At 59.7% G+C, this 27,110-nt stretch overlaps 1 protein-coding gene across 5 annotated transcripts; it reads right to left on the bottom strand.

The window, feature by feature from the left end:
- Nucleotides 1–1,057: 1,057 nt before the first annotated feature.
- CD300A (CD300a molecule) lies at nt 1,058–27,049 on the bottom strand. Of its 5 annotated transcripts, none has more exons than XM_070393563.1 (10): nt 26,546–27,049; nt 16,901–17,150; nt 13,978–14,177; nt 12,792–13,005; nt 9,043–9,387; nt 7,952–8,123; nt 5,534–5,634; nt 3,595–3,632; nt 2,822–2,929; nt 1,058–1,746 (listed from the first exon to the last, which is right to left on the bottom strand). In XM_070393563.1, the coding sequence occupies exons 4-10, from the start codon at nt 12,850–12,852 to the stop codon at nt 1,582–1,584; spliced, it is 990 nt and encodes a 329-aa protein (XP_070249664.1). In that variant the 5' UTR covers nt 12,853–13,005; nt 13,978–14,177; nt 16,901–17,150; nt 26,546–27,049; the 3' UTR covers nt 1,058–1,581. The 5 variants fall into 5 exon arrangements, with proteins under 5 accessions (XP_070249664.1, XP_070249660.1, XP_070249661.1 ...); XM_070393559.1 differs by having other exon boundaries at nt 1,060–1,749; nt 26,546–27,045; XM_070393560.1 differs by lacking the exons at nt 16,901–17,150; nt 26,546–27,049 and having other exon boundaries at nt 1,060–1,749; nt 13,978–14,217.
- Nucleotides 27,050–27,110: the final 61 nt, after the last annotated feature.

The following is a 27,110-nucleotide window of genomic DNA, read 5'->3' as shown; positions in this document are numbered from 1 at the left end:
GATGCTTCCGGAAAAAGCGTTTTAGATAGATTAGATATAGATATAGATATACGAATATAGATATATAGCTATGGATAGATATAGATATAGATATAGATACGGATATAGATATAGATATAGGTATAGGTATAGGTATGGGTATGGGTATAGATAGATATAGATGGTATAGATATAGATATAGATGATATAGATATAGATATAGATGATATAGATATAGATATAGAGATATGAATATAGATATATAGATATAGATATGGGTATGGGTATGGGTATGGGTATAGATAGATATAGATATATGGAGATATATAGATATAGATACAGATACAGATATACAGATACAGATATAGATATAATAACAAAACAAATGTGGAACATGTTTTTTAAAAATTGGGTGAATCTGAATAATCCCCCACACACACTTTGTCATCAATTTTTTCTAACTTTAACCCTTTGACTTCCCTCCCACAAAGCCCCTTGTGATTTCACGGGCCACCTGGGGAACCGGATACCCCCATTCTGTGTGTGTGTGTGTGTGTGTGTGTGTGTGTTTCCCCTTTTGCATCTCGGAACAGCAGTAAAGAGAGAGGAAGTACTGGGATGACTTGCATGCACAGATCACAAAAATCTGAAGAAGACACCAGCAGATGTGTCCGTCCGCCCTCGGGAAAAGCCTGCTGAAAGCTATGGGCCCACCGCCCAGAGAAAAGTGCTCCAAAGGCTCAAGTTGATTGTGACGGCAGCATCACCACGGCCCCCAGGGTCAGGGGCCGGGCCTCCCTTTGACTTACGGGACATACTGACATTCACTCCTCGCTTTTAACTCTTACTTACTTAACATGGGTCCCAACATTGTGAAGAGTCGAAACAAAAGCCCTGAGACTTTGCACAGGGGAGAGGGCAGCAGGCAAGGCTCTGAGGTCTGAACCCCCTGACGTGGAGCGAACGAGGGGTGGCTGCCCCTGTCCCGCCCAGTGCTGACCTCTGCGATGTCCCCACCCCCTGGGGCCCCTCCAGCCTCTCTGCTCCTCTGGGATCAAGGGCAGGAGGTTTCTTCAATGCAGAGCTGACGCCAGCAGGCATAGTTCCAATAACGCCTCTTCTCTCAAGATGTTGTCACCTTTATTGCTGTCTCTTGTATTAAACTCAACCTCTCAGGGTCCAGGGGAGCCGAGGACATGCCCACTGCTGGGTCTGGGCCAGGGCAGCCTGTCCTCCAGCCTCCGCCTCCTCACCTGGAGAAGAGGGGTCTGCTCTCAGTGCCGAGGGGCTCCCCGCTCTCTGCCGGTTCTCCCTCCTTGCAGGGCCTTACGAAGCTACTGGGAGGGATAGTCTGTGTGCGCCTCCCTGTCCTGGATCCCACCCGCGGGGCTGAGCGCCATCACGCGGCTGGAGTGAGGCAGAGAATAGAGGGAAGGTGTGACAGAGCCGCCCCATGGGAGGGTAACCCCGCAGGTCCCAGCGCCAGAGGGACAGCTGGCGGGAGCCCAGTCGCCTTGTTGGAGGGGAGCAGGCTGAGGGGCACGTGGGGGAGCCCAGGGACGCCCCCACAGAGACCTCCAGGCCGGGAGGCCGGGAGGCCAGCTACGTCTCCCTGATCGTGCTGTACTCTGGCTCCTGCCGTGTCTTCCTGATCTCGCTGTACTCTAGCTCCTGCCGCGGGGGCCTCTGGGAGGGACTCTGGTCCTCAGGATCCTGATTCTGCGCGGTGAATGCCACCATGGAGTAGTGCAGGTCTTCCCTGGGGGCCTGCTGCGGAGAGAGGCCTGGGCTCAGGGGGAGGTGGGGAACCACTGACCCCCAGCATAGGATGGGGGCACCAGAGGGGGCCATGGGAGGCTCCACCAGGGGCCTCAGCCTTCCCCACTGTCCTCCCTTCTTTCCCCTAAAAGGCCTGGGCTCCGAGATCCTGCCCGCCCCCCCCCCCCCCACCTCCACGCCCCCCCTCCCCCGCTCCAAGCCAAGCACGGAGCCCAGGCTCAGGGCCCGGGTCCCTGGGACCCGCCCTGAGAGCATATGTCACCGAGTTAGGAAAACAGGGTGTCGTAGTCCCAGGGCCACATGCCTGAGGCCTAAATCTCTCCCCATCTTCCCCACCGAGGGGTCCTCTGCCCGACTTCTTCAACTAAAGGGGGTCAGTTGGGGGGCCCTGGGGGGCTCCTCCTCCAGTTCACGTTACAGCGGCTCTGCCTAAGGATCGACCTGCAGCCGGTCCTTGATAAGAACTGAAAGCAGAGCTGATACCAAAGAGATGATGGGACCAAAACAGTGAGAGCTCACAGGCCTGGACACCGGGCCCACGGCACACAGCAGGTGCTTAATAAAAGCTGTGCTTTATTCGCAACCAGGGCCCCAGTCACTGGCCGTCTCCCAGCCCCTCCGTCTCCCAGCCCCTCCCCCACGCCGGCCATAGCGACGGGCCCTGTTTTCGGTGTGGCTCAGTCTTTTTTGTTGTTAATCAGAACCCGAGGATATTTTCCCATTGGTTTTTAGGGAGAGAAGAGGGAGGGAGAGAGAGAGAGAAACATCGATGTGGGAGAAGCACATCCATTGGTTGCCTTTTCCACGAGCCCTGACCAGGGCCTGGGTTGGGGAGGAACCTGCAACCAAGGTACATGCCCTTGACCGGAATCGAACCCGGGACCCTTCAGTCCGCAGGCCGATGCTCTATCCACTGAGCCACACCGGCCAGGGCTGGTGGCTCCGCCTTAAAAAGACTCGAGGTCACCGGCCAGCCCTCACTTCCCTCTCTGCCCGCGGCCGCCCCCAGGTGGTGCCTCTGGCATAGCCCGGGTGCCCTGCCAGGAGGGGGGCCCGTACTCACCACGGTGCTGTATTCCACCTCCTCCTGCCTCGGGTGCACGGGCTCTCCCTGAAGGGGCCTCGTCTGCAGCTCCAGGTTGGCGTAGCAGGGCTCACTCTGCGGGGCGGCCTGGGGTGGGCAGGAGGCGCGGGGCTGGGCGGCTGGCCGCGGAGCGCCGGGGGTCCATCCCAGAGAGGCCCTGCGCCTGCTTCTCCACAGACATCTCCCCCCTCATGCTCAGGGCCCAGCTGCCTGCCCGGCCTCCCGCCCCCACGCTGGTCCTCTCCAGGCAACGCTTGCTCCCCAGGTCCAAGGCCAGGCTGGCTGAGCCTCCCTCATTCCCCTTTCCCTGGAGTGGGGGGCAGACTGGCCAGGCTCCCAGGCGTGGTTCTTCCTGCTTTGGGCGAGCACCCCACTCCTTGCATCGATGGTCCCCCCAGACCTCCACTAGCCCACGGGACGGCCCAGCCCCCACCCCCCTGTGCGCCCCGCCACCCGCCACCCCTCCCGGTGGCCTTTCTTTGTTGTTAGTTCTCACCTGAGGATATTTTCCCATTGCTTTTTAGAAAGAGTGGAAGAGAGAGGGAAAGACAGAGAGAAACATCGACGTGAGAGACACATCGATTGGTTGGCTCCTGCATGCGGCCCTGCGCCCCGACCAGGGCCCGGACCGGGGAGGAGCCCCTAACTAAGGTACATGGCCTTGACCAGAATCGAACCCGGGACCCTTTGGTCCTCAGGCCGACACTCTATCCACTGAGCCAACCCAGCCAGGACCTGGCAGCATTTCTTACCTGAAAGGGGTTCTGGAGTGGCTCCGGGTTCCCACCAGCTACAGAGACAAGGGGGAGGGGAGGTTTGTCCCAGAACAAGGCAGGCTTGTCCCACGATCCATCTGGAGAAAGGCCTTTGCCTACAGACCTCAGCCCTGGGGACCCTTTGCCTCAGATCCGCAGCGCGGCTGGACTCAAGGGTTGTGGAGGGGAATGCGACTGAGGGGATGAGGGGATGAGTGAATGAACAAGCAGGTGTGAACACATTCGGTTCCGGTGCTGCATGCAGGCTCCATGCCACCCTCCCCCTCGGCGGGGACAGGCTTTCTGATGGGGGATGTTAGGTCGGAGGGAGCCCGGGATCGGATACATGCGGACATGGGATGAGACAATGGACTTCCTCTGGAATTTCTCACAGATCTGGAATCTCTCACGGGTCAGCGTGCCAGACACAGATACCTGCTTCTCCTCGAAGTTCACAGAGATCCCCGCACAAGATACTGACCCATTCCTGAATGTGCCGCCCACCCCCTGCGGCCGAGACTCCCTCAGTTGAATGTGTGATGATCCCTGCTGCGGGCACTTCCTCAGTTCAGGCCCCCGCCCTCACCAAACACCTGAATAAAGAGATGTCCCTCCCTCCCTGAAGGCGCGAAATTCACTGGCCCCACCTTTTGGGCCGGTGGGTCTCGCCCGAGAACGCAAATAAACTTTCCTTTCCTTTCTTTTCTGATTCACTGGACTCTATTTCTTGCGCCGCTTTCCTGGGCCACCTAACAGGGGAGGGGGCAGAAAGGGCGGGAGGAGGGAGAGATGGGAGGAGCACCGCCAGGGACGGAAGGCCGCACTGAGGGAGCTCGGGGGTAACCCACTCCACCCTCCTAACACAGTGACCCAGCCCAGCACAGGGCCTGGCGCACAGTAGGTGCTCTGGACAGCTTTGCCGTATGTGAGTGTGTGAGGGAGTGAGTGTGTGAGTGTATGAGTGAGTGTGTGTGTGTGTGTGTGAGAGAGTGTGTGAATGTGTGTGTGTGAATATGTGTGTCTGTGAATGAGTGAGTGTGTGAATGAATGAGTGTGTGAATGTGTGCACATGTGTGTGAGTGAGTGTGTGAATGAGTGAGTGTGTGAATGTGTGCGCATGTGTGTGAGTGAGTGTGTGAATGCACCAATGAATGAATGAGTGCAACAGGCTTAGAAGAGGAATAATATTATGACATTTTAAGAAACATGTGCACAAACAGGCATGGAGAAAAGACTGGAAGGAACACCCCAACGTGGGTGGTTTCTCTTCTCTGGTGGAGGGAGTTTCAGTTTCTGTTTCTGATGGGAACTTGTTACCTCCTCTGTGCTGTTACTTACCTTTGGATTTTCTACAACAATCATAGATCCCTTTTTTTAAAGAACTTTTCTAGGTGAAAGGGCATTGCTGGGGATCGCTGACACCACAGATCTGAGACAGTCCAGGCTGGGAACCCCCCCCCCCTTTGTTCCCCCCTCCCCCCAGGGAAGAGGAAGTGGCTGACACCCATTCCGCTCCTGAAGGCCTGGCTGTGCTGCGGGAGAGGCTGGGCCCATGGGCAGGTGGACGGGCTGGAGGTGAGAGGGTAAGGCAGTGTCCCCCCAACCCACCCCCGGCACGTACCTGCTCCCAGTTAGCACTGCAGCCGTGGAGAGAGCATCACCCTCCCCCTCCCCCCACACTTGACCTCAGGCAGAAGCCTGCATCCTACAGCTGACTGCTGGCGGGTCATCCGCTCTCATTTAACTCACTCCCAGATGTTTATTGAGCACCTACTGACTGAGGCCAGACTGGAGAGGCCTCCTGGGCCCACCTCCCACAGCCTGCATGCACCACACCAGGGCCACCTGCTCTGGGGTCGCCCGGGATGTGCAGCCTGAGGGCATATGTTCCATGCCCACCCTGGGCTGGGGGTAAAGGGGCAGGGAGCCAACTCACCTTTGACCTGCCTCCGCCTCCGCACCATTCTCCAGGCCAGCAGTGAGGCCCCCGCCAGGAGGAGCAGCAGAAGCGCTAACAAGATGAGCAGCACAGGGAGCCTGGAGGGGAGGCAAGGGCAGGGCAGGCTGGGATGGGGATCTGGCCTCCAGCCTTTGTTTCAATACATGGATAAGGTCATATTAAAAACAAAACAAAATAAGCCCAGCAGGTGTGGCTCAGTGGTTGAGCGTCGACCTGTGAACCAGGAGGTTGAGGTTCAATTCCAGGTCAGGGCACATGCCTGGGTTTCAGGCTCGATCCCCAGTGGGGGGTGTGCAGGAGGCAGCCAATGGATGGTTCTCTCTCATCATTGATGTTTCTGTCTCTCTCCCTCTCCCTTCTTCTCTGAAATCAATAGAAATATATTTAAAACAAACAAAACAGCAGAACCCCTCCTTTCCCCACATCCTGTCATCTACCCAGTTCCCCAACCCCCACCCACTGTATACTTGAGACCTTCCAGAGGCTCTGTAGTCAGATATAAGAAAACACGAATGTGTGTTATTTTCCTCCCTTTTCCACACCCGGGAGGCACAGTATAAACACTAGTTTATACTTAACAAATAAGTCTTGAACCCTGAGAGGATGGAGGCAAGAAACAACAACAAACAAACAACAAAAGACAACCCATCTTGGAGCTCTTCCCGTGTCAGCACATATGAAAGGCCCTCGCCCTTTTTCACAGCTGCATAGTATTCCACTCCCCGGGTGGACGGACCATCGTTTATTTAACGTGTCCCTCCCTCTTCGTGGGCATTTCCCCAGCCTTTGCAATCACAAATATCACTGCAAAAAAATCACCTCATAGCTCTACCACTGCACACGGAGACAAGCGGACTTACTGACACGAGTTAGGGTTCGGGCCCCTCACTGGCTTGTGCCCCTTCTTTCGTCCCCTGTTGGCATTCATAATGGCCTGGTCTTTTTCTTAAAGATGCACCTCCCTTCTCCCCAAATTGCCGAGGCTTCAAGCCCCACACAACCTAGCCCTGCCCCCATGGGTGCATGTGCAGCGTCGGTTTCTGGAAGCGCTGTGTTTGGGACCGGAGTCCCACCTGCCTGGCGTTAGGATGGTCAGCGGGGAGGGCAGGAAGCTGTGGAAGGCCTGTCATCAGACTGGCCTTTGCCCCTGGATCCCTGGAGGGGGGCGCCAAACCCTCAGGATTTCTCTGGTTACCCACAATCCCCTTGCATCACCCCCGAGATCATGCTAAGAGATGAGGTGACTCAGGATGGGAGCTGGTCACCGGAAGGAGCAACCACGTGATTAGAGATTTGGAGTTCCGAGCCCGCCTGACCTTCAGGGAGGCTGGGAATGAGTTCAATCGTGTGGTCAGTGATTCAACCAATCGGTCTATGTGATGAAACCCAGTAAAAACCCGCAGCCAGAGCTTGGAGGAGCTTCCGGTCCTTAAACACATCGAGTTCCGGGAGGGGTGCAGCCCACGCCGCTGGGAGGCGGGAACCCTGCATTCGGAGCCCTCCCAGAGCCCCCCTCCGTGTCTCTTCATTCGGCTGGTCCCCACCTTTATCCTGATGGTCAAACTGTTGCCATAAGTTTGGCACTTTCTGGCATTCTGCCAGCGGTCTACCCATGACCAAAGCCAAGGGGTTATGGGAACCCCACATTTGTAGCCAGTGGGTCAGAGTGCGATGGCCTGGGGACACCCCCCGCCCCCCGTGCCTGACACCTGAAGGCGGGCAGTCATATGGGACTGAGCCCCTGACCTGTGGGGTCTGTGCCAACGCCGGGTGTCAGGGCCGGGACTGAACCACAGGGCACCAGGTGGTGTGTGAGCCTGGAAGTGGTTTAGAACAGCTTGCATTTCTCTGGAAAGTCTACATATGTTGTCAGATCCTCTTGGGGCGCGTGACCCCCAGAGGGGTCACGAATCACTAGTTTAGAAGGAAGAACCAAGGCTTCGGAATCCCAGAAGCCTGTGCTAGAGGCACAGCCTGCCTGTAGCCACAGGACCCGGCAAATCGCTTAACCTCTCCAGCCTCGGTTTGCTCATCTGTAAAGTGGGAGTGGCGATGGTGAGGTCATGGTGAGGAGCAGCGGAGAGCCCTCACGGGAGGCATCAGCCAGTACGGGACGAAAACATCAGCTCTCACTCAATGTTATTTCCTTCATCCACCCAGTGTCTCCCCACAGCTTCTCTCAGACCCCAAGGCAGCCCCGGCTGGGAGAGACGGACTGTGGCTCTCAGCCTGGGCCTGGCACAAAGGGAGCGGGAGGTCCCCCCAGGAGGGGCAGGACCCCCACCTCCCCCCAACACACACCCCCAGGGCCACACGCCTGGGAAGGAGGTGGTGCCCTGCGCTCCCCTGAGGAGAAGGCCCCCCATCCCCGACCCCAGGACAAGGGCGCCTTACCCATGGTCCTGGTCCGGGCTCGGCCGGGAGCCATCCTGGCTGTTCCTGCTGTGGGTGACATTCACTGTCGGGGCTGTGGACACAGTTGGAATTTGGCCTGTGACGGTCGAGGTCCTGGCTGTAGTGGTGCTTGTACTTGTAGTTGTAGTTGTAGTTGGCGTGGAGGTTGGTGCTGGTGCAGAAACACGAATCAGGCCCAGGGCTCTCTCCCGACTCCACCCCTGGCCACGCCTTTTAGGCTCTTAGGCGGGACTTCACACAGCATGTCCCCCCTCCCCCCCCCCCCCCAAGGCCCATGCCTCCCAGGACCGTCCAGGGCAAGCGAGCATTCCTAACAGGACGCTGTACCTCCCCCAACAGCCCTGATTCCATCCTGCCCAGGAGGCCACAGTCCTCCAGAGGGGCCCTAAGAACCCCACACCATCTCGCCCCCTCGGCCACCGCCACGTGCTGCCCCCACCCCCCAGAGCTGTCTGCTTCACTGCGAGTCTGCCACATCACTTATTGGAGCTCCCACGCTCACACCTTCAGCCCCCAGCCTTCACCCACGCAGGTCCGGCTTCCGAGGGGCTGACCGGCATCTCATCTCCTCTCCTCCCCTCTCTCTCCTTTGCACACTCTGCTCTCTTGGCCTCCCCTTCGCCTGACAAACGCCTTCCCATCCCTCAGACTGAGCACGGGCGGCAGCTCCTACAGGATGCCTCCCAGTCTCTCTCTCCCTCTCCACCCACATACACACACATACAGTCTATCTCTCTCCACACATATACACACACACTGTCTCTCTCCACACACGCACACAGTCTCTCTCTACACACACACATGCACACACAGTCTTTCTCCACACAAACACCCATACACACACACACTCCGTCCCTCTCTCTACACACACACACACTCACACACACACACATATATATACACACACACACTCACACACACACACTCACTCACACACACATATATACACACACACACTCACACACACACACTCACTCATAGTTTGCTCTGAGTCCCTGATCTGTTCCTGCCTCAGCTATTCTGACCTGAGACTCTTCAGGAAGGACAAGGGGAGGGTGTGTGTGGCTCACCTGGGGACACAGACACCACAACCGGGAAGGTGAGGTCTATCAGTCCTTCTGTCCATGGTCTATCAATCCCACACTTGTATGTGCCTCCATCACCCTCTGTGAGGCTCTCCAAGGTCACTGTGAAGGTGAGGGTTGCTGGATGGTCCCTGATGGACACACGGCCGCTCCTCACTTCTCTCTCTGACTCTGTGGTCTCCACAATCTTCATCCTCAGCGATGGCAAACATGGGTATTTGCACCAGTATTTGTTATAGTCTGTGTATTTCTTCTCGTACTGACACTGCACGCTCAGCGATCCCCCCACGGTGCCCGTCACGTGCTCGGGGCCGCTCAGAGACAAACAGCCTGGAAGACACAGCCCGTCCTGGGTTCTTACCAGATGGGCCAGGGGCCGGGCGCCCTGGGGTCACCCCATGGGTCTCCCGCTCCCATCAGCCAGGTCACATCTGAGGGTCCTCCCCTGTCTATCACCCCAATATTTTGATGACAGCAGCTCCTTCCTCCAGACCCCAACCTGCTTTCTTGCTGCCCTGCCCCCCTCACTACCAGGGGCCTCCCCTTCCAAACGCGTCAGGACCATGAGAACCCACCCCCGCGAGCCCCTCAAGTAGTTTATCAGCATGCGCCCCTCCCCCACCCCGTCACAGCTCCGTCCACAGTGCCCTGACCTCAAACTCCTGTCAGTACCCCCCCCGCCCCCCCCCCACGCCTGCCTAGGTGAGCCGGTGGCCTGCTGAGGCCTCCCAAGCCCTGTCACAGGGGGATGCTAAGTGAGACGCTCACTAATGATTGCGCCGGCGAAGTGAAATGGGCAGAAGCATCGGGCCTATGTCCCAGCTCCATGCATGTCAGCTGTGTGTGCTGGGCTAGTTACTTAACCTCTCTGGGCTTCCAGCGCCTCCTCTGGGAAGTGGTGATGGTTGTGAGGCCTCACATTTCCATGGGGCACTGAGTGAGACAGTGGGTGTAGTGTGCCTGGTAAGTAATATTGGCTTGGACCATGTGAAGCTGCTGATATCCAACTGTTTTTGACTCAAAAAACAAATTTCATATGATTCTGTCTAACAGAGAACCCTCTGTCTAGCTAAATGAAGAGATAAAAACAGAAATGACCACAGACACGGGGAGAACGAGGAGAATGAAGCTGGTGCATCCCAGAAATTCTCTACAGACAAATGTGCAACCTGCGTGAACATGTGATTTTCTAGAAAAAACACAGGTCACTGAAACCAACACAGACCAAGGGCCTCATAACTACAGGTCTCTGCAGCCTCTCCATCCTCCCGGACCACGCTCCTGCCTCCCCCCTCCTCCAGGACCATGCTCCTCCCTCCCCCATCCTCCAGGACCACCCTCCTCCCTCCCCCATCCTCCAGGACCACGCTCCTGCCTCCCCCCTCCTCTAGGACCACGCTCCTGCCTCCTCCTCCTCCAGGACCACCCTCCTCCCTCCCCCATCCTCCAGGACCACGCTCCTGCCTCCCCCCTCCTCTAGGACCACGCTCCTGCCTCCCCCTCCTCCAGGACCACGCTCCTCCCTCCCCCATCCTCCAGGACCACGCTCCTGCCTCCTCCTCCAGGACCACGCTCCTGCCTCCTCCTCCAGGACCACGCTCCTGCCTCCCCCTCCTCCAGGACCACGCTCCTCCCTCCCCCATCCTCCAGGACCACGCTCCTGCCTCCTCCTCCTCCAGGACCACGCTCCTCCTCCTCCTCCTCCAGGACCACGCTCCTCCTCCTCCTCCTCCAGGACCACCCTCCTGCCTCCTCCTCCTCCAGGACCACCCTCCTGCCTCCCCCTCCTCCAGGACCACGCTCCTCCTCCTCCTCCTCCAGGACCACGCTCCTGCCTCCCCCCTCCTCCTCCAGGACCACGCTCCTGCCTCCTCCTCCAGGACCACGCTCCTGCCTCCTCCTCCAGGACCACACTCCTGCCTCCCCCCTCCTCTAGGACCACGCTCCTCCTCCCCCTCCTCCAGGACCACGCTCCTGCCTCCTCCTCCAGGACCACGCTCCTGCCTCCTCCTCCAGGACCACGCTCCTGCCTCCCCCTCCTCCAGGACCACGCTCCTCCCCCTCCTCCAGGACCACGCTCCTGCCTCCCCCCTCCTCTAGGACCACGCTCCTCCCCCTCCTCCAGGACCACGCTCCTGCCTCCTCCTCCTCCAGGACCACGCTCCTCCCTCCCCCTCCTCCAGGACCACCCTCCTGCCTCCTCCTCCTCCAGGACCACGCTCCCCGCCTCCCCCATCCTCCAGGACCACGCTCCTGGTCCCCGCATCCGGGCCTAGTCCCTCCCCCTCCTCAGCGGTCCTCTCCCTGTCCTCTCTCTCTGCCTGGGTCCCGGCCCCCCTCTGTGATCTGGGTCACCCCAGCACCCCCACCCACAACACCCAACCCTGTCTGTCCGTCTGTCCTCTCCAGTGTCTGACTTCCCTTTGCACTTGTTCTTATGTGTTCTCTCTCTGTCTCCCTCTCTCTCTCTCTCCTTCTCTTCCTCTCTCTCTCAAATCAATTTTTAAAATATGTTTTAAAAAAAGGAGCAAACCCCAGACAGTTTCCCAAGTTACTTCCCTCAAACTGTCCAGCAGCAACCACTCGCGCTGCGCTGGCGCATCGCAGGGAGTGCAGACACAGAAAACCTCTCGTTCTTTTCGTGACGTCAGCGTGACATGTGGGGACTAACATCTGGCCAAATCTCAATGTAATTCGCCCCCTTAATTGTTCGAAGGAGAAAAGTATAGTCGTCTCCACGGAGAAAGGAAAAGTTCCGTTGCCTGTTGTTGATTTTAAATGCTTCGTAGATGCAAGTGGACGCCTTGTCCAGACTCAGTGGGACACGCTGGACGCCTGCACTGGTCAGGGATGGCAGGGATGACCGAGCCCGCACCAGCTCGTGATGAATGAGAGAAAGCGAGGGGAGGGGCCGGCATCGGGGGGGGGGGGGGGGGGGGGGGGGGGGGGAACTGTGAGGTCTGGGTGCCAGTGGGTCCAGGGGAACACCAGGACCCGGGAGGCTCAGGAGACAGACGGTGGCGAGAGGCGGACGGTTTCCAAGTGAATTCACAAAAAGTCATCGCTTTCCGACAGACAGCTGGTTAGCAGATGGAATGCAGGAAAGCCTGCCCTTTAGGAGCAAAGCGGCCACAGAGGTCGCAGACAGCCTAGGCTAAGCCTCATGGCTGCAGGCTGACTGAGGGGCACAGAAGGTAATGGGGGGGGCCCTGTCCCTAGAGAAGGTCTCCCCGTCCCGGCCTCACCACAGCCTGGCCTCTGGGCCCCCCTCTCCCTTCCGGCCCTCAGGCCTTGTCCTCTCAAGGGGCCCTGCCTACTCACCCCCCACGTCCCTGAGACAAGGCCTGCTCCTGCCCAGCCCCCCCACTCCCCTTCCCCGCCCCCCTTCCTGCTTCCCCGCTTCCTCCACACCCTGGAACCAGGAGGGCGCCAGCCCCGGGGATGCACAGGAGGCCACTCTCCTCCCAACCCCCCGCTGTGCCCTGCCTCTCTACCTCCCCAAAAGCCCCCCTCCGCACACCCCTCCTTGGCCCATGCCCACCCAGGCTCAGCTAAGCTCGGGTGGATGCCCAGGGGTCAGACCAGGAATGCTGTCCTTCCGTCTGTCCATCTTACCCGGTGGAGTGACAGCGCCCATCCTGAGCCCAGGGAGCCCGGGCTGGGGGTGCTCAGAGCACGTCTCCGCAGCCCTGCCCTCCGCCCTCCTCCCGCCCACCCTGCCCCTAGCCCCTCACCTGGGACCCAGAGCAGGAGCAGGGCTGCCAGCAGCCTGGACGCCTGGCCCTGCGGGGTCATCTCTGCGCCACGAGGTCACGGGCAGCGGCGTCCGGCCTGCTGGACCCACGGCTTCTGTCCTCCTCACGGGGAGGGCCAGGGCCCCAGCTCCCACTTCTGTTTTCTTTGTGCGGCTGCTTCCTTGTTCAGCTTCTGCTGGTTTTGTTCCTAGAGCTGGTCAGGAAATGGAGGACTCTGAGGGAGCAGAGGCTGGGGGGCTGACTGAGACGCCCCAGAACCGGGCCCGCCCCCACTTAATCCCAGAGCCGCAGGTTCTGTACATACTTCCAGGGAGGACACCCCACCTTCCCCCCCACCCCCCTCACCCCCACCGCCACAGCTCACAGGCCTGCGTCTCCCCTCTCACACCCCCAAGACCACAGGGCCAGGTTTCCTCCCAGTGGGGCCCAGTAACTCCCCCAGCCCGTTTCCTTGTCCTGTGGTCAGGGTGAGACCCGGGGGAGGAGCCCTGGGGAGGAGCCCTGGGCAGCACCCACAGTAAGGCCACCTTGGAGCTCTCTATCTTTTTAAAAATATATATATTTGTATTGATTTCAGAGAGGAAAGGAGAGGAAGAGAGAGAGAAACATCAATGATGAGAGAGAATCATTGATCGGCTGCCTCCTGCACACCCCCCACTGGGGATCGAGCCTGCAACCCGGGCATGTGCCCTGACCAGGAATTGAACCGTGACCTCCTGGTTCATAGGTTGACGCTCAACCACTGAGCCAGGCTGGCCGGGCTGGGGAGCTCGCTTTCCATGAGCCTCCAGCTCCAGGCCCCAGGCCTGACCTCCAAGTTGGCACAGTGACCTCAGAGTCCCCGAATGCAGTCTGGTCTTGGAAACGTGGCCTCAGCGTGACCAGCAGGTCCCTCAGGCTGTGACCTTTCACCCTGCACGGCCCCCGCTGGACCCGGCTCAGGGCAGGACTCAGCGGGGACTCTGCAAGCCCTTCTGGCCCATCACCTTCCCCCGGGAGGGCAAGGGAACCAGGGAGCCTCGCTGGCTCTCCTTCTGGAAGGTTCCGCGGACAGCTTGGTAGGGATCGGGAGGATTTCTAGAACGATGCAAGCACAGACCCGCGAACACTGTGAAGACCAGAGCTGGAAGGAAACGGAGAAGGGCTGTCACCTCTGGTGGCTTACTTGTCAAATACGCGTAGGTTTCCCCAAAATGTGTATTTTGCAATTCAACCCCGGAAAGGCCTGGCTACGGTTGTGAATGTCACGGTGAAGAGGGGGACGCCCAGGACTGAGAAGCAGGAGGCTGGGTTCTCCTGGGGCTCATCCATCACCTTCGGGGTGACCTCGAACAAAACTGTAAAATGTCGATGATAATAGCTCGTCTGTGGGAATAAACAGTAAAACAATTATGAAAATACTCAGATGGGAGGTAGGAATATCCTTAGGCAATTCCCGGGGAGTACATCTTTAATGAAAAGCAACAGGGAAACAGGATTTGATGGTGAGAAGCAGGCTCTACGTGTAATCTATGGGATCCGAGCCGGAGGAGAGAAAGGGGCCGGGGAACCGGTCCCCGCCACACGCATCCTGCTCACCCAGCCTGCCCCAAACCCTAAGGAGGAGACGGGTGATGTCAGGTTACCACATGATGTCAGGAAAACAAGGAAGTGGCCCCCTTGCTGCTGCTCCCTGCTAACCACGGGCAGACCCGAGCCCCAGGCTGAGCCCCCTTTCTCAGGGGCCGGGGGTGGGGGGCGGCCTGCAACCACAAGTCCTCTCACTGGGCTGGGTCCTCTTCCCATTGTGGACCCAAGCTTTCGGGGTCCAGTGGGGAGGTGCTGCTGGTGCTGGCTGGGGGCTCTCCGGGCAGACTTGCAGCAGCTTTGAGTCCTGCAAACTGTGGGAGCCCCAGAAAAGATTTGGGGGTGACTGAGTTGTGGGACTCCTCAACAGAACCTCCCTCTGCTGGGGAGCGCAGGTTAGAGCTGCCCGCTCTCCAGGGCAATCCGTGGCTCCCTATTCGCTCTGCTGCTTCCTCCTCCTGAGTGAGGGGCTCAAGTGGGGCCTAAAGGTGGAGAGGCTGTGCCCCGCCCCCAGCGAGGGGTGGGAGGGGCCACGCGATGAGGCTGCTGTGAGAAGAGCTGGGCAGCTGCCTGAGCTGTTGCTGACAATGCCTCCCACCGGCCAAGTGCTTGGTCGTGGTTGAATGGACATGACTTGGGGGTTAATCACTGCAAGGTCCATGAGGCAAATGGACCGACAGCATGAGAAGCAGCAGGGCAGGGGCGGCAGGGAGGGGGACACAGTACTGGTTTCCCTGCCCCAGGAGCCTGGGTGAGACCAGCATCGCCGGCCTGGCCCTGTCCCTGCCCCATCAGGCCGGCCTGCCTGCCCCTCTGCTGGACTCTGGACACTGCCCAGGCCCCACCCTCCTGCCCACCTCTGGGGAAGCTGCCCCAGCATGGCCGCATCTGTAACCCCACAATCCACAACCAGCTGGCGCCATGGCCTGTGACACGCTCTCCCGCCTGGTCCTGGCTGCGCTGAGGTGCAGATGGAGAGGAAGAGGAAGCTGTGGGTGAGCAGAGGGGGGCAGCCCAGCCAGAGGCCCAGAGCCCCCACCATCCACAGAGCCAGCACTCCCTGCAGGCCCTGTCCCACCTTGGACAGGGGACCGGGGATGGAGCTGCTCTGACCCAGGCCTGGGAGCTCAGCAGGGCACCCATGGGCGTAGACAGGAGGGGAGCCGCCCACCAGGCGTGGGCCTGTTCCTGGCTCTGCCTGGAGAAACATTGGGGTTCCTCAATGTCACAGGCACAGGGATGGGGCACCCACAGCCAGAGGGATGCCCCTTCCAGCCATCTCCTCGGAAGATGCCCCTGCTTCTCCCGGCCCCTCTGAGCCTCCTCCCCCGGCACCCCTGTCCACACGGGGGCCCCACAGCCCCAGGCTCACGTGCCCACTGCACTTCCCGGGGACCGGGAGCCAGAATTGGGGTTCGATACAGAGAAGGCTGGGCATGGAGGCCTCCGTCTCCTCTCGCCAGATCCCACCCCCAGGGAGAAGAAAGGGATAGAACTTAAAATGGTGAGGGCAGGTTAAAGCCCGCCCAGCTGAGCGAGTCAGATTCCCGCCCTCCACCTGGGTGACAACCAGGTTCCAGCACAGGCCAGCGGTGTGCACACCTGGGCCCGAAAGCAGGGGCGGCATCACCCCGTCCCAGCTCCCCGGGGCGCCCAGGGATAGTGGCGTCTAAGGGGGCTGCCTCCTGAATCACAGGTAAGACGCTGGGATCCCTCCAGGAAGCAGGACCAGGGCGGGAGGCGGGTGAGGGGAGGCCTTCGAGGAACCCCTGACTGTGACATGGAGAGAGATCGAGGGGGGAGGGGAGGTTCTGCCCTGTGTCCTGGCCTGAGCTGCATTCTAGGGCCTGTGCACCCTGTCCAGGGAGTCTTCCTTCCTGTGAAATGGGGACATTACTAAGCACCCTACCCACTTCGCAGGAAGCCGACGTGAGAACAGAGACGTGAACTCATTTACGTCACGTGAGTGTGGTTTGTGAACTGCCACACGTGCGAGCATCAGTGTCTACTCCTCACAGCCCAGATTCCTTACCCGCCGGTCATGTTTAACATGTCGCCCCCATTAGCCCCCAGACTTCGGGCCACACTCCGTGCCTCTGGGGGGTGGCTGCCCAGGGCCGGGGAGTGGCTGGGAGAGGCCGGGGAACGCACCCAAACTGCTGACCACGAGCAGAGGAGGAAGAGGATGTTGGGCAACTGGGGCCATGGGAACCCAAACCGACAGGCTTCCCAGGGGATCCCCATCCCCCCGCCTCCCCGCCCCTCTGCTTCCTCCTCCTTCCTCACCTGGGACAGCCCGCGGGCTCTGGCTGCTGTGCTGGCCAAGGGTGGGGTGACCAGCAAGCGGCCAGTTCAGAAAACTCTCATGTTTGGCTTCGGGAGCCGCACTTGCCCTTGAGCTTGAAGACATGAGTTTCGGGCTTTCAGGGGATGACCCCAACTCCCACGGCCTCAGCAAGGTCAAAGCTTCCCACCGGCACCCCCACCCCCACCCCTACAACCATCATGACCTCACAGCTCACCTGTCTTCCGGGGTCTTCCCACAGACACCTCCGGAAGCCGGGGGATGTGTGTGTTTCCAAGGGCTACCTCAGGCCTGACGTATGTTCCCTGGTTCTGGCACCTGGGGAACTAGGCGGAGCTGGCACCGTAGAAAGAAGCTGCTCTTCTGGGAACGCAGGAAGTCCAAGTTGGCCAGCCACGAGCAGCACCAGGCCACCTGCTGGTAATTGCCTGCACTACCGCCTTTCTGGGGCAGCTAACCTTTCCCATCTGCAAGTCAGGAAGGGAAGAGGAGGCTCTTGTGGGGAGGGGGAATGTGTGTGTGTGTGTGTGTGTGTGTGTGTCTGAGACCTCCATCCGGGGCTCAGAGCTACATCCGGGTCCCAGACCTTCATGCCGGGTCCCAGACCTTCATGCTGGGGCCCAGACCTCGAACCCAGTATCCAGTCCATTATTGGGTTCATGACCACACCACAGCAGTCCAGTCCCCCATTCCATAAGCCAGAGGTCCAACCCCTGACCCAGACCTCCCCCAGGGGCCCAGAACTCTGTCCCAGGACCCGGACCTCCATCCGGGGCTCAGAGCAACATCCGGGTTCCAGAACTTCACGCTTGGGCCCAGAATCGAACCCAGTATCAAATCGTTTATCCGGGTCCAGACCACACTGCAGTAGTCCAGACCCCCATTCCATGACCCAGAGGTCCAGTCCCTGACTGGGTCCACCTCCTGGGGCACAGACACCACTCCAGTGCCCAGGTCTCCTTCCCAGGCCCCTGACCACCACCGGGGGCTCAGAACTGCATCCGGGTCCCAGACCTTCACGCCGGGGCCCAGACCACAAACCCAGTATCCAGTCCTTTATTGGGTTCGTGACCACACCAAGCAGTCCAGACCCCCATTCCATAAGCCAGAGGTCCAGCTCCTGACCCAGACCTCCACCCGGGGCCCAGAACTCCACCCAGTGCCCTGAACTTTGTCCCAGGACCCAGACCTCCAACTGGGGCTCAGAGCTACATCCGGAACCAGACCTTCATGCCGGGGCCCAGATTTCAAATCCAGTATCCAGACTTTTATCGGAGTCCACACCACCACAGTAGTCCAGACCAGGGGTCCTCACACTATGGCCCTCGGGCCACATGCGGCCCGCCGAAAACATTTATCCGGCCCGCCGGGTGTTTTTGCCTCCGCTGCCTGTCCTGCTTAGCAGCCGACTCGTCCCGGGCCCGCAGTGCGCATGTGTGGAATGTCTGAGGGACAGTGAACTGGCCCCCTGTTTAAAAGGTTTGAGGACCTCTGGTCCAGACCACCATTCCATGACCCAGCAGTGCAGCCCCTGAGCTAGACCTCTACCCTGGTCCCGGCTGATCCTTCCAGACCCTTCAACCAACAGACTGGGGACCAGGGGAAGGCTCCAGCCCCTGGGAAGGGGGTCTGGGGGCTTCAGAGACAGGCTGTGGAGGCGGAGGAGTGAATGAAGGGGTGGGAATGAAGGAGAAGGAAGCAGGACAGTGCTGAGCCCTCAGACCAGGCCACTCAGGAGGGATGCGGGAGCTCAGGCTTCGTTGTGTCTTAGGCGTATTTGCTGCCAAAAAATGAGAGCCAGGGGGTGCCCAGACGCCTGAGTGGACCACCAGCTCTGAGGCCAGTCTGGGGCTGCCCAGCTGCCCCATGGGGGTGAACAGGCTGGCGCTGCAGCTCCTGCCTGCCCTGGAAGAGGACTGTCCTAGAAGGGGGATGACACTGAGGCTGTGGGGTGGGGTGGGGGGGCAGCAGCATCCACTTGGGGGCTGAGAAGGCAGAGACAGGAACTGGGTCTCACACCTCCCAGCACCTCCCCCTTCAGCTCTCCACCCTCAGGCTCTGCATTGGCGGCTGCACCCCCCATGACTCCCGCTGACATGTGTTTTGGCCACAGGGGAAGGGACCCAAGAATGAGACCCTCAGCCCTGCAGGGTTCCCAGCACTGGAGAAGAGGAGGCTTGCCTTGGTCGTGGGCAGTTTCGGGGTCAGGTGCGTGTGGGGAGTGGGGTGCAGGGCCCGTGGAGTGAAGCAGAGAGAGGCTTAGTCTGATAGCTTCCCCATCCCACTGACCACCTCTGCTTACCCAGAAGCCTCCAGGGCTCCCAGCCCTGCATGCATATTAGACTCTCTTAGGAAGTTTTTTTTGTTTTTTGTTTTTTTGTTTGTTTTTTTAATGCCCGTACCTGAGCCTCCTCCCCAGCCCCCTCCCCTTTTCCTACCCAACTGGCTGGAGATTCTGACTCAGCCTGTTGGGTGGAGCCCACACCGCGAGGAAGAGGGAGGGTGGGGAATGCTTCAGGGAGCAGAAATGAGACTTCAGACCCTGGACACGCCCTGGAGCAGGTGGAGGAAACAGAGAACTCAGAATTTATTTTAGTCCCAACCCCTGGACACCAAAATTCTCCCCAGGGAAGGAGGGGGCTCCTCTAGGGGGACTGGACCCCAACCCTTCCACAGGGTCAGATCCATAGGTTGGCCCTGGAAATGAATGAATGAATGAGTGAGTGGATGCTGACAGTGATTAAGAGCGTGGACTCTGGGTCTCATTGCCCAGCTTGAATTCCAGCCTCACTCAGCCTCACTGGTCTGCGTGCCAGCCCAGACTTCTTTCAACTCTTCCTTCCTCTTTCTCCCGTGCCTTGGGTGCCCCTTTCCCACCTGCCCCTCATTACCCTACGACAACCACATCTTTCAAAGTCCCAGCCTGTCCCTCCCCACAAGACTTTGTCCATGGACCCCTGTGCTCACCCCTGACCCACGTGACCTCACACTTGGACCGGCTGCCCAGAACCAGAGGACCAGGACACCTCCCTCCCCTTCAACTGCTCCAGCCAAAATCTAAGACGCTGCCATACTCTCTGACTCCACCAGGGGGCACTCTATGCCCGGGTAGCATTTGTTTGTTTATTTGACAGCTATTGAATGGCTGCCTACGTTGTGCCAACCATTGGGTCCAGAGATGGAGACGTGAAGGTTAAAAATAAAGCAATTCTCCTCTCCAGGAGTTTGTGGTTTCGTGGGAAACATGTAAAAACAAAGACGGGAAAACAGGATTACCTTAAAAGGTAGCTGTGGTACTCAGGTCAAGGCAAGCATCCCAGGGGCGTGGGTGAGAGAGGCCCCCCCTTCATCAGACACAGGAAATGGCACAGACAAGTGACCCCAGGTCCCGGACCCCAGCCCTGGGCCCCTCCCCCATCTCAGGCCCTCCTTCTTCGAAGATGGTCTTGGGCTCAGGGCTGCTCACTCCCCGGAGTGGCCAGCACTTACACCGCGTGCCCCTGCCACCCACAGTGGGGAGATGCCCACTGCCTAGGGGACAACTGAGGGCCCGCTGACATCCCATCAGAGCCTCTGATCGCATTTGGGGTGCTGTGCAGAGGGGCCGTTTCTGTCCTGTTCTTTCACTGAAACACGGACGACAAGGAAGCCCGCTTTCTAAGCACGGGGTTTACTCTCCATGCCCGCTCACCGCCAGCCCATGTCTGGGACGGGCACACGGGTCTCTATGTTAAGCGTCTCCATTATTAATGCCATCTGCTTTCCCGGAGGAGGAAAAACAACAGACACGTTTGCAAGACCGCACGTCCGAAGGATGCACAATGCGCCCTCCTCCTCAAACGGCCTCCAGTGACTTCCTTCGTCGCTGGGGCCAACCTCGTCCCCTGGTGCCCTTCAGCCGAGTCCGGCCCAGCCCTGGTGTCATGGGTTGAATTCACACACATGCCAAATTCCTGTGGTGAAGCCCCAGTGCCTCAGATGTGATGTGGTTGGAAGGTGGGGTCTTTACAGGGTAATCAGCTTACATGAGGTCATTAGGGGGGTCCCTAATCCAGCAGGACCGGTGTCTTTGTAAAAAGGGGAGACGTGGACAGAGACGTGCACAGAGGGAGGTGATGTGAAGGGACACAGGGAGGAGACAGCTGCCTCCAAGCCAAGGAGCGGGGCCCGGACAGATCACAGCCTCAGGAGGAACCCACCCTGCCGGCACCTGGAATTCGGGCTTCCAGCCTCCGGGACCTTGAGCTGAGACATTCCTATTGTTGAGCCCCCGAGTCCGAGGCCCCCCCGTCAGGCAGCCCCAGCAAACTGACAACCAGGTCCCTCCTCGCTGGTCCCGTGGGAATGGGCCTTGTAATGACTCGGAAACTCCCCTCTTGACCAACGGGGAGACGCTCCATCCCAGCTCAGAGTGTGCCCTTCCCTCCCCTTCCCAACCTGACACAACCTCTCCCAGGTGAGCCCTCGCCCCCCAACGCAGGTCCATGGACACACACACACAGGGAGTACCCCAGCTTTGTCCTGCACCCCAACACCTTACTGATATGGGAAAGTAGTTGTAGAATTCATGTTGCAGATGGTAGGGTAGGTGGCTCCTCCCAGGGACGCCCGACTGCCCTCTGAGCTGATGGGGGAGAAGGAGTTCACGGATTTGAGGAGGCAGAGCCGAGTGCCAGATGGACTTGGGCGCTAGGAGAGAGTTCCGGGTGAGAACTGATGTCAGTCAGATGGTGGCAGGGAACAGCCTTGATAAATATTGATGAAGAACCGATGAATGAATGGATTAATGCGCCAAGTGTCACTCCCGGGCCCGTGTTGTCTGCCCTGCGGGACACAGCAGGTTTATAATGAGCTACACAGAGAGGCAAGGCCGCACGTGGCGTCAGCTGCCGACCTGCTCCACGAATGTCGACCTAATTCAGTCTTCGCAGAAGGCGATTATTTCACAAGGCTGGGGAGCAGGTGGGGGGAGGGGGGGCACACACACTGCCTTCCCTGGGTCCCCCAAGAGGAGAAAGCACTGCAAAAGCCAGGCAGGGCTGACGAGGGGTGAGAAGTGGCCCAGGACACTGTGAGGCTGGCTTGTGAAGGCTGGGGCAGTGACAACAGGCGGAAGGGGGAGGGGGGCGCTGTTTTTCACGGAAAAGGAAAGCATGAGAGAAAGGAAGGGGGAAGAGAGAGAGAAAACAATGAAAAGCCTCCCTGTCCCCCGCCTGCCAGGTCCTAGTGACACCCTTGGTGATGGTGCCTTTGACTCTATGCAAATACAGGCAAATACGGCTGCGGGGCAGTCATATTTCTCTTAAGTACGGGAGTGAATCCTTTTGGAAATTCTACTTTGCAGGTGGGGTGGGGGTCGAGGGAGGGGTGTCCCACCCCCACCCTCTCAGTGCCCTTCTCCTGGCTCTGATGAGCACCCCCACCTCAGCTGCCTCCTGCATGCTCCCTCCTGGGGATGGAGCCTGAAACCCAGCACCTCTTGGTTCATGGGTTGATGCTCAACTGCTAAGCCACACCCACTAGGCTCGATTCATTTATTTGTGTGTGTGTGTGTGTGTGTGTGTGTGTGTAGACAGCTTCAAGGACTGGGGTCCATAATGAGCCCCTGCTGACCAGGATGTTCCCCTGACCCTCAATCCTGACAGCCTCAGTTGGTGGCCTCAGCCCACTGCACCCCTCCCCCCCCCAGCTCCTCTCTTTGAACCCCAAGGCTACCTGAGGGGCACACCATGTGAGTCTCCTGGTGCCCCACTCTGACTCCTAGTGACTGTAAGACACCCGGGTCCCCTGCACCCCGTCCCAGGACCACTCAGCACCCTCCTCAGGCAGGAGCTGAAAAGGTGTGAGTCCAGTTAGGGGGGCTGGTGGTCACACACTGCTCAGATGTTGGCAGGGAAGGGTCAGAGTCCCTGAGTTACCCTCAGGCCTGAGGAGGGGGCCCAGAATACCCTCACCCCCTCCTGGGCTGGGGGGACCAGTGCCCACACTGACACCCCAGAAGCCTGGTTCTCACCCAGGAGAGTCCGCCCTGGGCAGGGTGGTGGGGGGGCATGTTAGCAGCCAGGATGGTTTTAGCATCTAGGATGCTGCTCAGCATCTTACAGGGCACGGGGCAGGCTCCTCCACAAAGAATGACCAGGCCCCAAGGTCATCAGGGCCAGAGAACCCCCAGGCTAAGAACCCCTAGACCCTGACCCTGGGCACCGGGCCCCATGGCACCCACGCGTGGAACGTGAGGAGGCACCTCTCAGGGACCTGGGACCTGCTATGTGCTGGGCCCAGAGATACAGGGATGAAGGTTGTAGGGTCGGCGGCTCTCGGCCTGAGGGGACAGGGAAAAGGTCACAAAGGACTGCAGTCCTGGAGGGGAGGCTGAGGGGGTGGGGAGGGCACTGCGACCCCCCTTCTCCAGGCGGGGTGGGGGGACCAGGGAGGAGAGCTGGGCGGGCAGCCCCCAGGCAGCAGCGGAGCGGAGACAGCCGGTCCCAGCCAGCTGTCCCTGCAGTGGCCATGGGGATCAGGTTGCAGGGGTGTCGGGCGGGGCCTGGGGTGGGGAGCGGGGAGGCGGCCTCGGGTTGGCTGGGGGCAGGGGGCGGGCCCTCGCTGGAGGGTGACGTCGGAGCGCCCGAGGTCGGGTCCCCACCCCCACCTGCCACCACCCCAGGTCCCCACCCCCACCTGCCACCACCCCAGGTTACAGTGTAGTGTCTGGGGGTGCAGCCAAACGGATTTGGGAGCCCGCGCCCTCCCGCCGCCCGCTCAGGGCAGGGCCGCCGCTGGAACGCTCAATTAAGAAACCGTAAAACCTGCCGTAGGAGGCGAGCCCCACTGGCCCTCTGGTTCCCTTGGACAGAAGGAGCAGCTAATGCCCATGTGCGTCCGCCCTGGACTGTCCAGTCAATAGAGCCCCTTCCCCCGCCCCTCCCTTGGAGAGACCTGGGGGAGTGAGGGGAGCCGGCTGGAATTCAGCCCCTTGCTTAAGGGTACTCAGCGCTTCTGTCCCAGGCACAGCCAGATGGTGGCCTGCTCCGCCCAGCTCAGTTCCACACCTGCCTCTTGGGGTCCCTCCCAACTGCTGGGGACCCCAACACCAGGGCTGAGGCAGAGCTGGAAGCTCAGGTCCATTTCACGGATGAGGAAGCAGAGGCCGGGTGGGGAGCTGCCCCAGGTCAGGACTAGTAAGAACCAGGTCTCACGGGGGCCTGCCCAGTGCACCCCTCCGATCCCGCCATCCCACCCGCTCGGGACCTGGCACGAGAGGGGCCGCAGAGGACAGGGAAGGTGGCAGCAACGGGTGCGATCTGGCCTGGAGGCCAGCGTGTCTGGCAGGAAACCCAGGGCAGCCAGCTCCCGATGCTCTGCCTTGGCCGTGACTTTTGGGAGTGACCTTGAGGGGCCAGAACGCTAACTATGAACACAGGTGTCTCACTTCCATTGTGCAGATGAGGAGACTGAGGCGTCCAGAGCGCTGCCCCAGGTCACAGAGCCGGGAAGCGAGGCTGAGAGCAGCACCCGAAGCCGGCTGGTCGCTGAGTCCCCTTCTCTCCCCTGCAGAGCTGCCTCCTGTCACAAAGGGAGTGGGTCTCTGGCCCCCACCTCTCCTGAGTGCTGGTGTCCCCTCCTCCATTGCCCGTACCCCGCACCCCACAGCGGGACCTTCAGCCCCACGACCAGCAGCATCCTCTCAAGGAAACAGAGGTCAGAGGCGCCCGGAGCCCAAGGAGGATGAGGTCAGACTATTACCGGCGGGTGCAGATGCTCAATAATTCATGGGCTGCTGTGAGCCAGCGCTGCAGCTTCCGGCGGGGCCCGGTGCAGACGGCAGACAGGAAACCGTCTGGTCACTAGCACCTGGGGGACCCAGCACGTCCCCCTGGGCTAGACTAAGGGATCAGCTTGGTGAGAAGGGGGCTGAGGGCTGACGGACCCTTTCTAGCTGCGTGACCGCAGGCCAGTCACTTAGCCAATCTGCTTCAGGCTCTTCTATGGGCTGGGAAGGTCCCTGAACGATGTGGGAGCCACGTGTCTAACCAAATCCTGGGAGCAGCACTGAGCATGTCCTCCTGACCCAGGGGAGGTATTGACCACCCCCCCCCCCCCCCCCCCCCCCCGGCTCCAGGATGCCTTCCCAGGAGCCGAGTATTTCACCCAGCGGTGCCCCTCCCCCCAGCACGCCAGGCCGCAGCAGGACTAAGATAAAGCCCCCCCCCCCCCCCCTCTTGTGCCCCATCCCTACATTCCCAGGCCTTGTGTGTTGGGTGGGTGACAGGGCACTGGGCTGGGGCTGGGCTGGTTTGGGAGGCCTGGTTTCCCCTCTTAGAATAAATTCCCAACCAAGAAAAAAGTTACTTGGAATCAAACATCCTTTCTTGGTCTAGGAGGCAAGGAGAAAGTTAAAAATATATATTGTTGCCGAAACCGGTTTGGCTCAGTGGATAGAGCGTCGGCCTGCGGACTGAAAGGTCCCAGGTTCGATTCCGGTCAAGGGCATGTACCGGGGTTGCAGGCACAATCCCCAGTAGGGGATGTGCAGGAGGCAGCTGATTGATGTTTCTCTCTCATCAATGTTTCTAACTCTCTATCTCTCTCCCTTCCTCTCTGTAAAAAACCAATAAAATATATTAAAAAAAAAAAAACTAAAAATAAAGATATATATTGTTAAGAAAGCCCAGAACAGTTCTTAACAAAAACACAGGGATTCCTGGTAGCAATTCCTCACAAACAGAGAGGAATAAGGTCATTTAATTCCAAGCAGGTACGAAGTCCAGACTCCTCCGCTTTGAGCTGGAGTTCGACGGTGGCTGTGAGGTTTACCCAGGTGCCGGCCTGCGCCTGCCTGCGGCGGGTTCGGGCCTGTGCCGGCGTCCTTCCCTCCCAGGCTTGTTTGCGATGCAGCGGGACTGCTTTGCTTTCTCCTCTGCTTGGCCAGGGGTGTGCCTGAGGCCGGGCAGGCTGCACCCCTCCCCGAGCCTCCCCACAGGCCCCCAGGGGACGTGGACTAGGAACAAACCCACATTCACTGCAGGCTGCCTACCCTGGCCGCCTGGCATGGCTAAGGGCTCACGCGATACCATCACCTCAAAAAGCAGGACCATCCCTTTGTTCACCGTAAGGGATCCTGGGGCCACTAACCTAGATCAGGAGAAGTCCGAGGCCCAGAGCTCCCCCTTCTCTTCCATCAGAGGGAAGTTACACTCCACTCTTGGAACTGACAACCCGGTACTACGGATGGTAAATGGGGTGTGTGTGTGGGGGGGGGGGGTATCACACTTGGGGGGGACAGCCCTACTCTCATCTACTGGGCCGGCTCTCCCAACCCCGCTCTGGGGAGACTCCGGGGTCAAGGAACAGGTGCAGGCAGCAGGGGGCAGCACTGGAACTGTGGGCCTGACTGCAGGGTGACCTCCCCTGCTCTGGTCCTGGCCCTCACACGGCCCCAGAGGTGATGCTGGGGTGAGAACTGCACCTGGGGGCACACCTGGGGAGGCCCCTCTTGGACGAGCCTGCTGTCAGGTACCAGAGAGCAGGACAAGGCCAGGGAGACGATGCTGTCCCCACAAATCCGGAGCCATGCACCTCCCGTCCTTGGCATCACGCAGGCCCCACGGATGTCCCCATTTCCCCGGGGGCGTCAGGACCCTCTGGGCATCCTGGGTGAGGATCGCAGCACCAGCACATGGAGGTGCCCAGGGTGAGGTAGGCACCTTTCCCCTGCCCACCAGGAAATGGCAGTGTTCAGCCCAGATGCTACTTATCTGAGGGGCCTCCCCCAGTCCCAGGTCTGTCCTGGAAGAGGCCTAGACCCCCATCCGCGTGGCCCAGGACTGTCCGCTGGTCCCCGAGAATGCAGCCCCAGCCCCACCTTGTGTCTCCATGGGACCCGGTCCATCGAAGGTGAGGAAGGTAGTCGCGTGCAGAGGGCACCGAGTGAAGCACGGCCGAGGCTCAGGTCCAGGGCCCTCAGGCCACGAAGAGGCACAGCTGTCCAGGCTCGAACGAGCCCTGCCCCAGCTCGCGGCCTTCCACGGTTCACTCGGTGATGGCCTGGGTGAGAAAGGCAAGGGGCAGCTCCCGCCAGGGTGTGGCTCCAAAGACTCACAAAGCTTCGCCTCAATTCACCGTGTGCAAAGGGACAGGCTGTTGCTGGACACCAGCAAGATGGCCAGGGAGCCCACGGTGTGCAGACAGGGCCACCTGAGGGTGGCCTCTGCGGAGCCACCGCATGAGGACAGGGGCTGTGATGTGGGAGAGGGTGTCATGAGGGGGATGGAGGCAGGCTGGTCTGCAGACAGCTCCTTGTGGCCTCAGTCACTTGGGGACCAGGAGAGGCTGGGCAGGGCAGGTAGGGGTGGCCCTCGAGCCCCAGCCCTAAGCCTCGGGTTTCACAGCACCCCCCACCCCCCCGCTGCCCCACTTGGTCCACTGCT

Source organism: Myotis yumanensis, unplaced genomic scaffold, assembly GCF_028538775.1.
Source record: "Myotis yumanensis isolate MYYU_CA2020_CCGP unplaced genomic scaffold, mMyoYum1.0.hap1 SCAF_16, whole genome shotgun sequence".
Taxonomy (NCBI): Eukaryota; Metazoa; Chordata; class Mammalia; order Chiroptera; family Vespertilionidae; genus Myotis; species Myotis yumanensis.
Note: the sequence above shows the minus strand (reverse complement) of the source record. Positions and strands in the feature narration are given on the sequence as shown.

Bases quoted from the DNA above. Each gene is read 5' to 3' on its own strand.
- CD300A (XM_070393559.1), bottom strand. From the start codon at position 12,852: ATGACCCCGCAGGGCCAGGCGTCCAGGCTGCTGGCAGCCCTGCTCCTG. The intron at 5,635-7,951 runs GTAAGGCGCCCT...CCTCCCCTCCAG, and splicing joins AGCCCGGACCAGGACCATGG to GCTCCCTGTGCTGCTCATCT. The intron at 1,750-2,821 runs GTGAGTACGGGC...CTCTCTCCGCAG, and splicing joins AGGTGGAATACAGCACCGTG to CAGGCCCCCAGGGAAGACCT.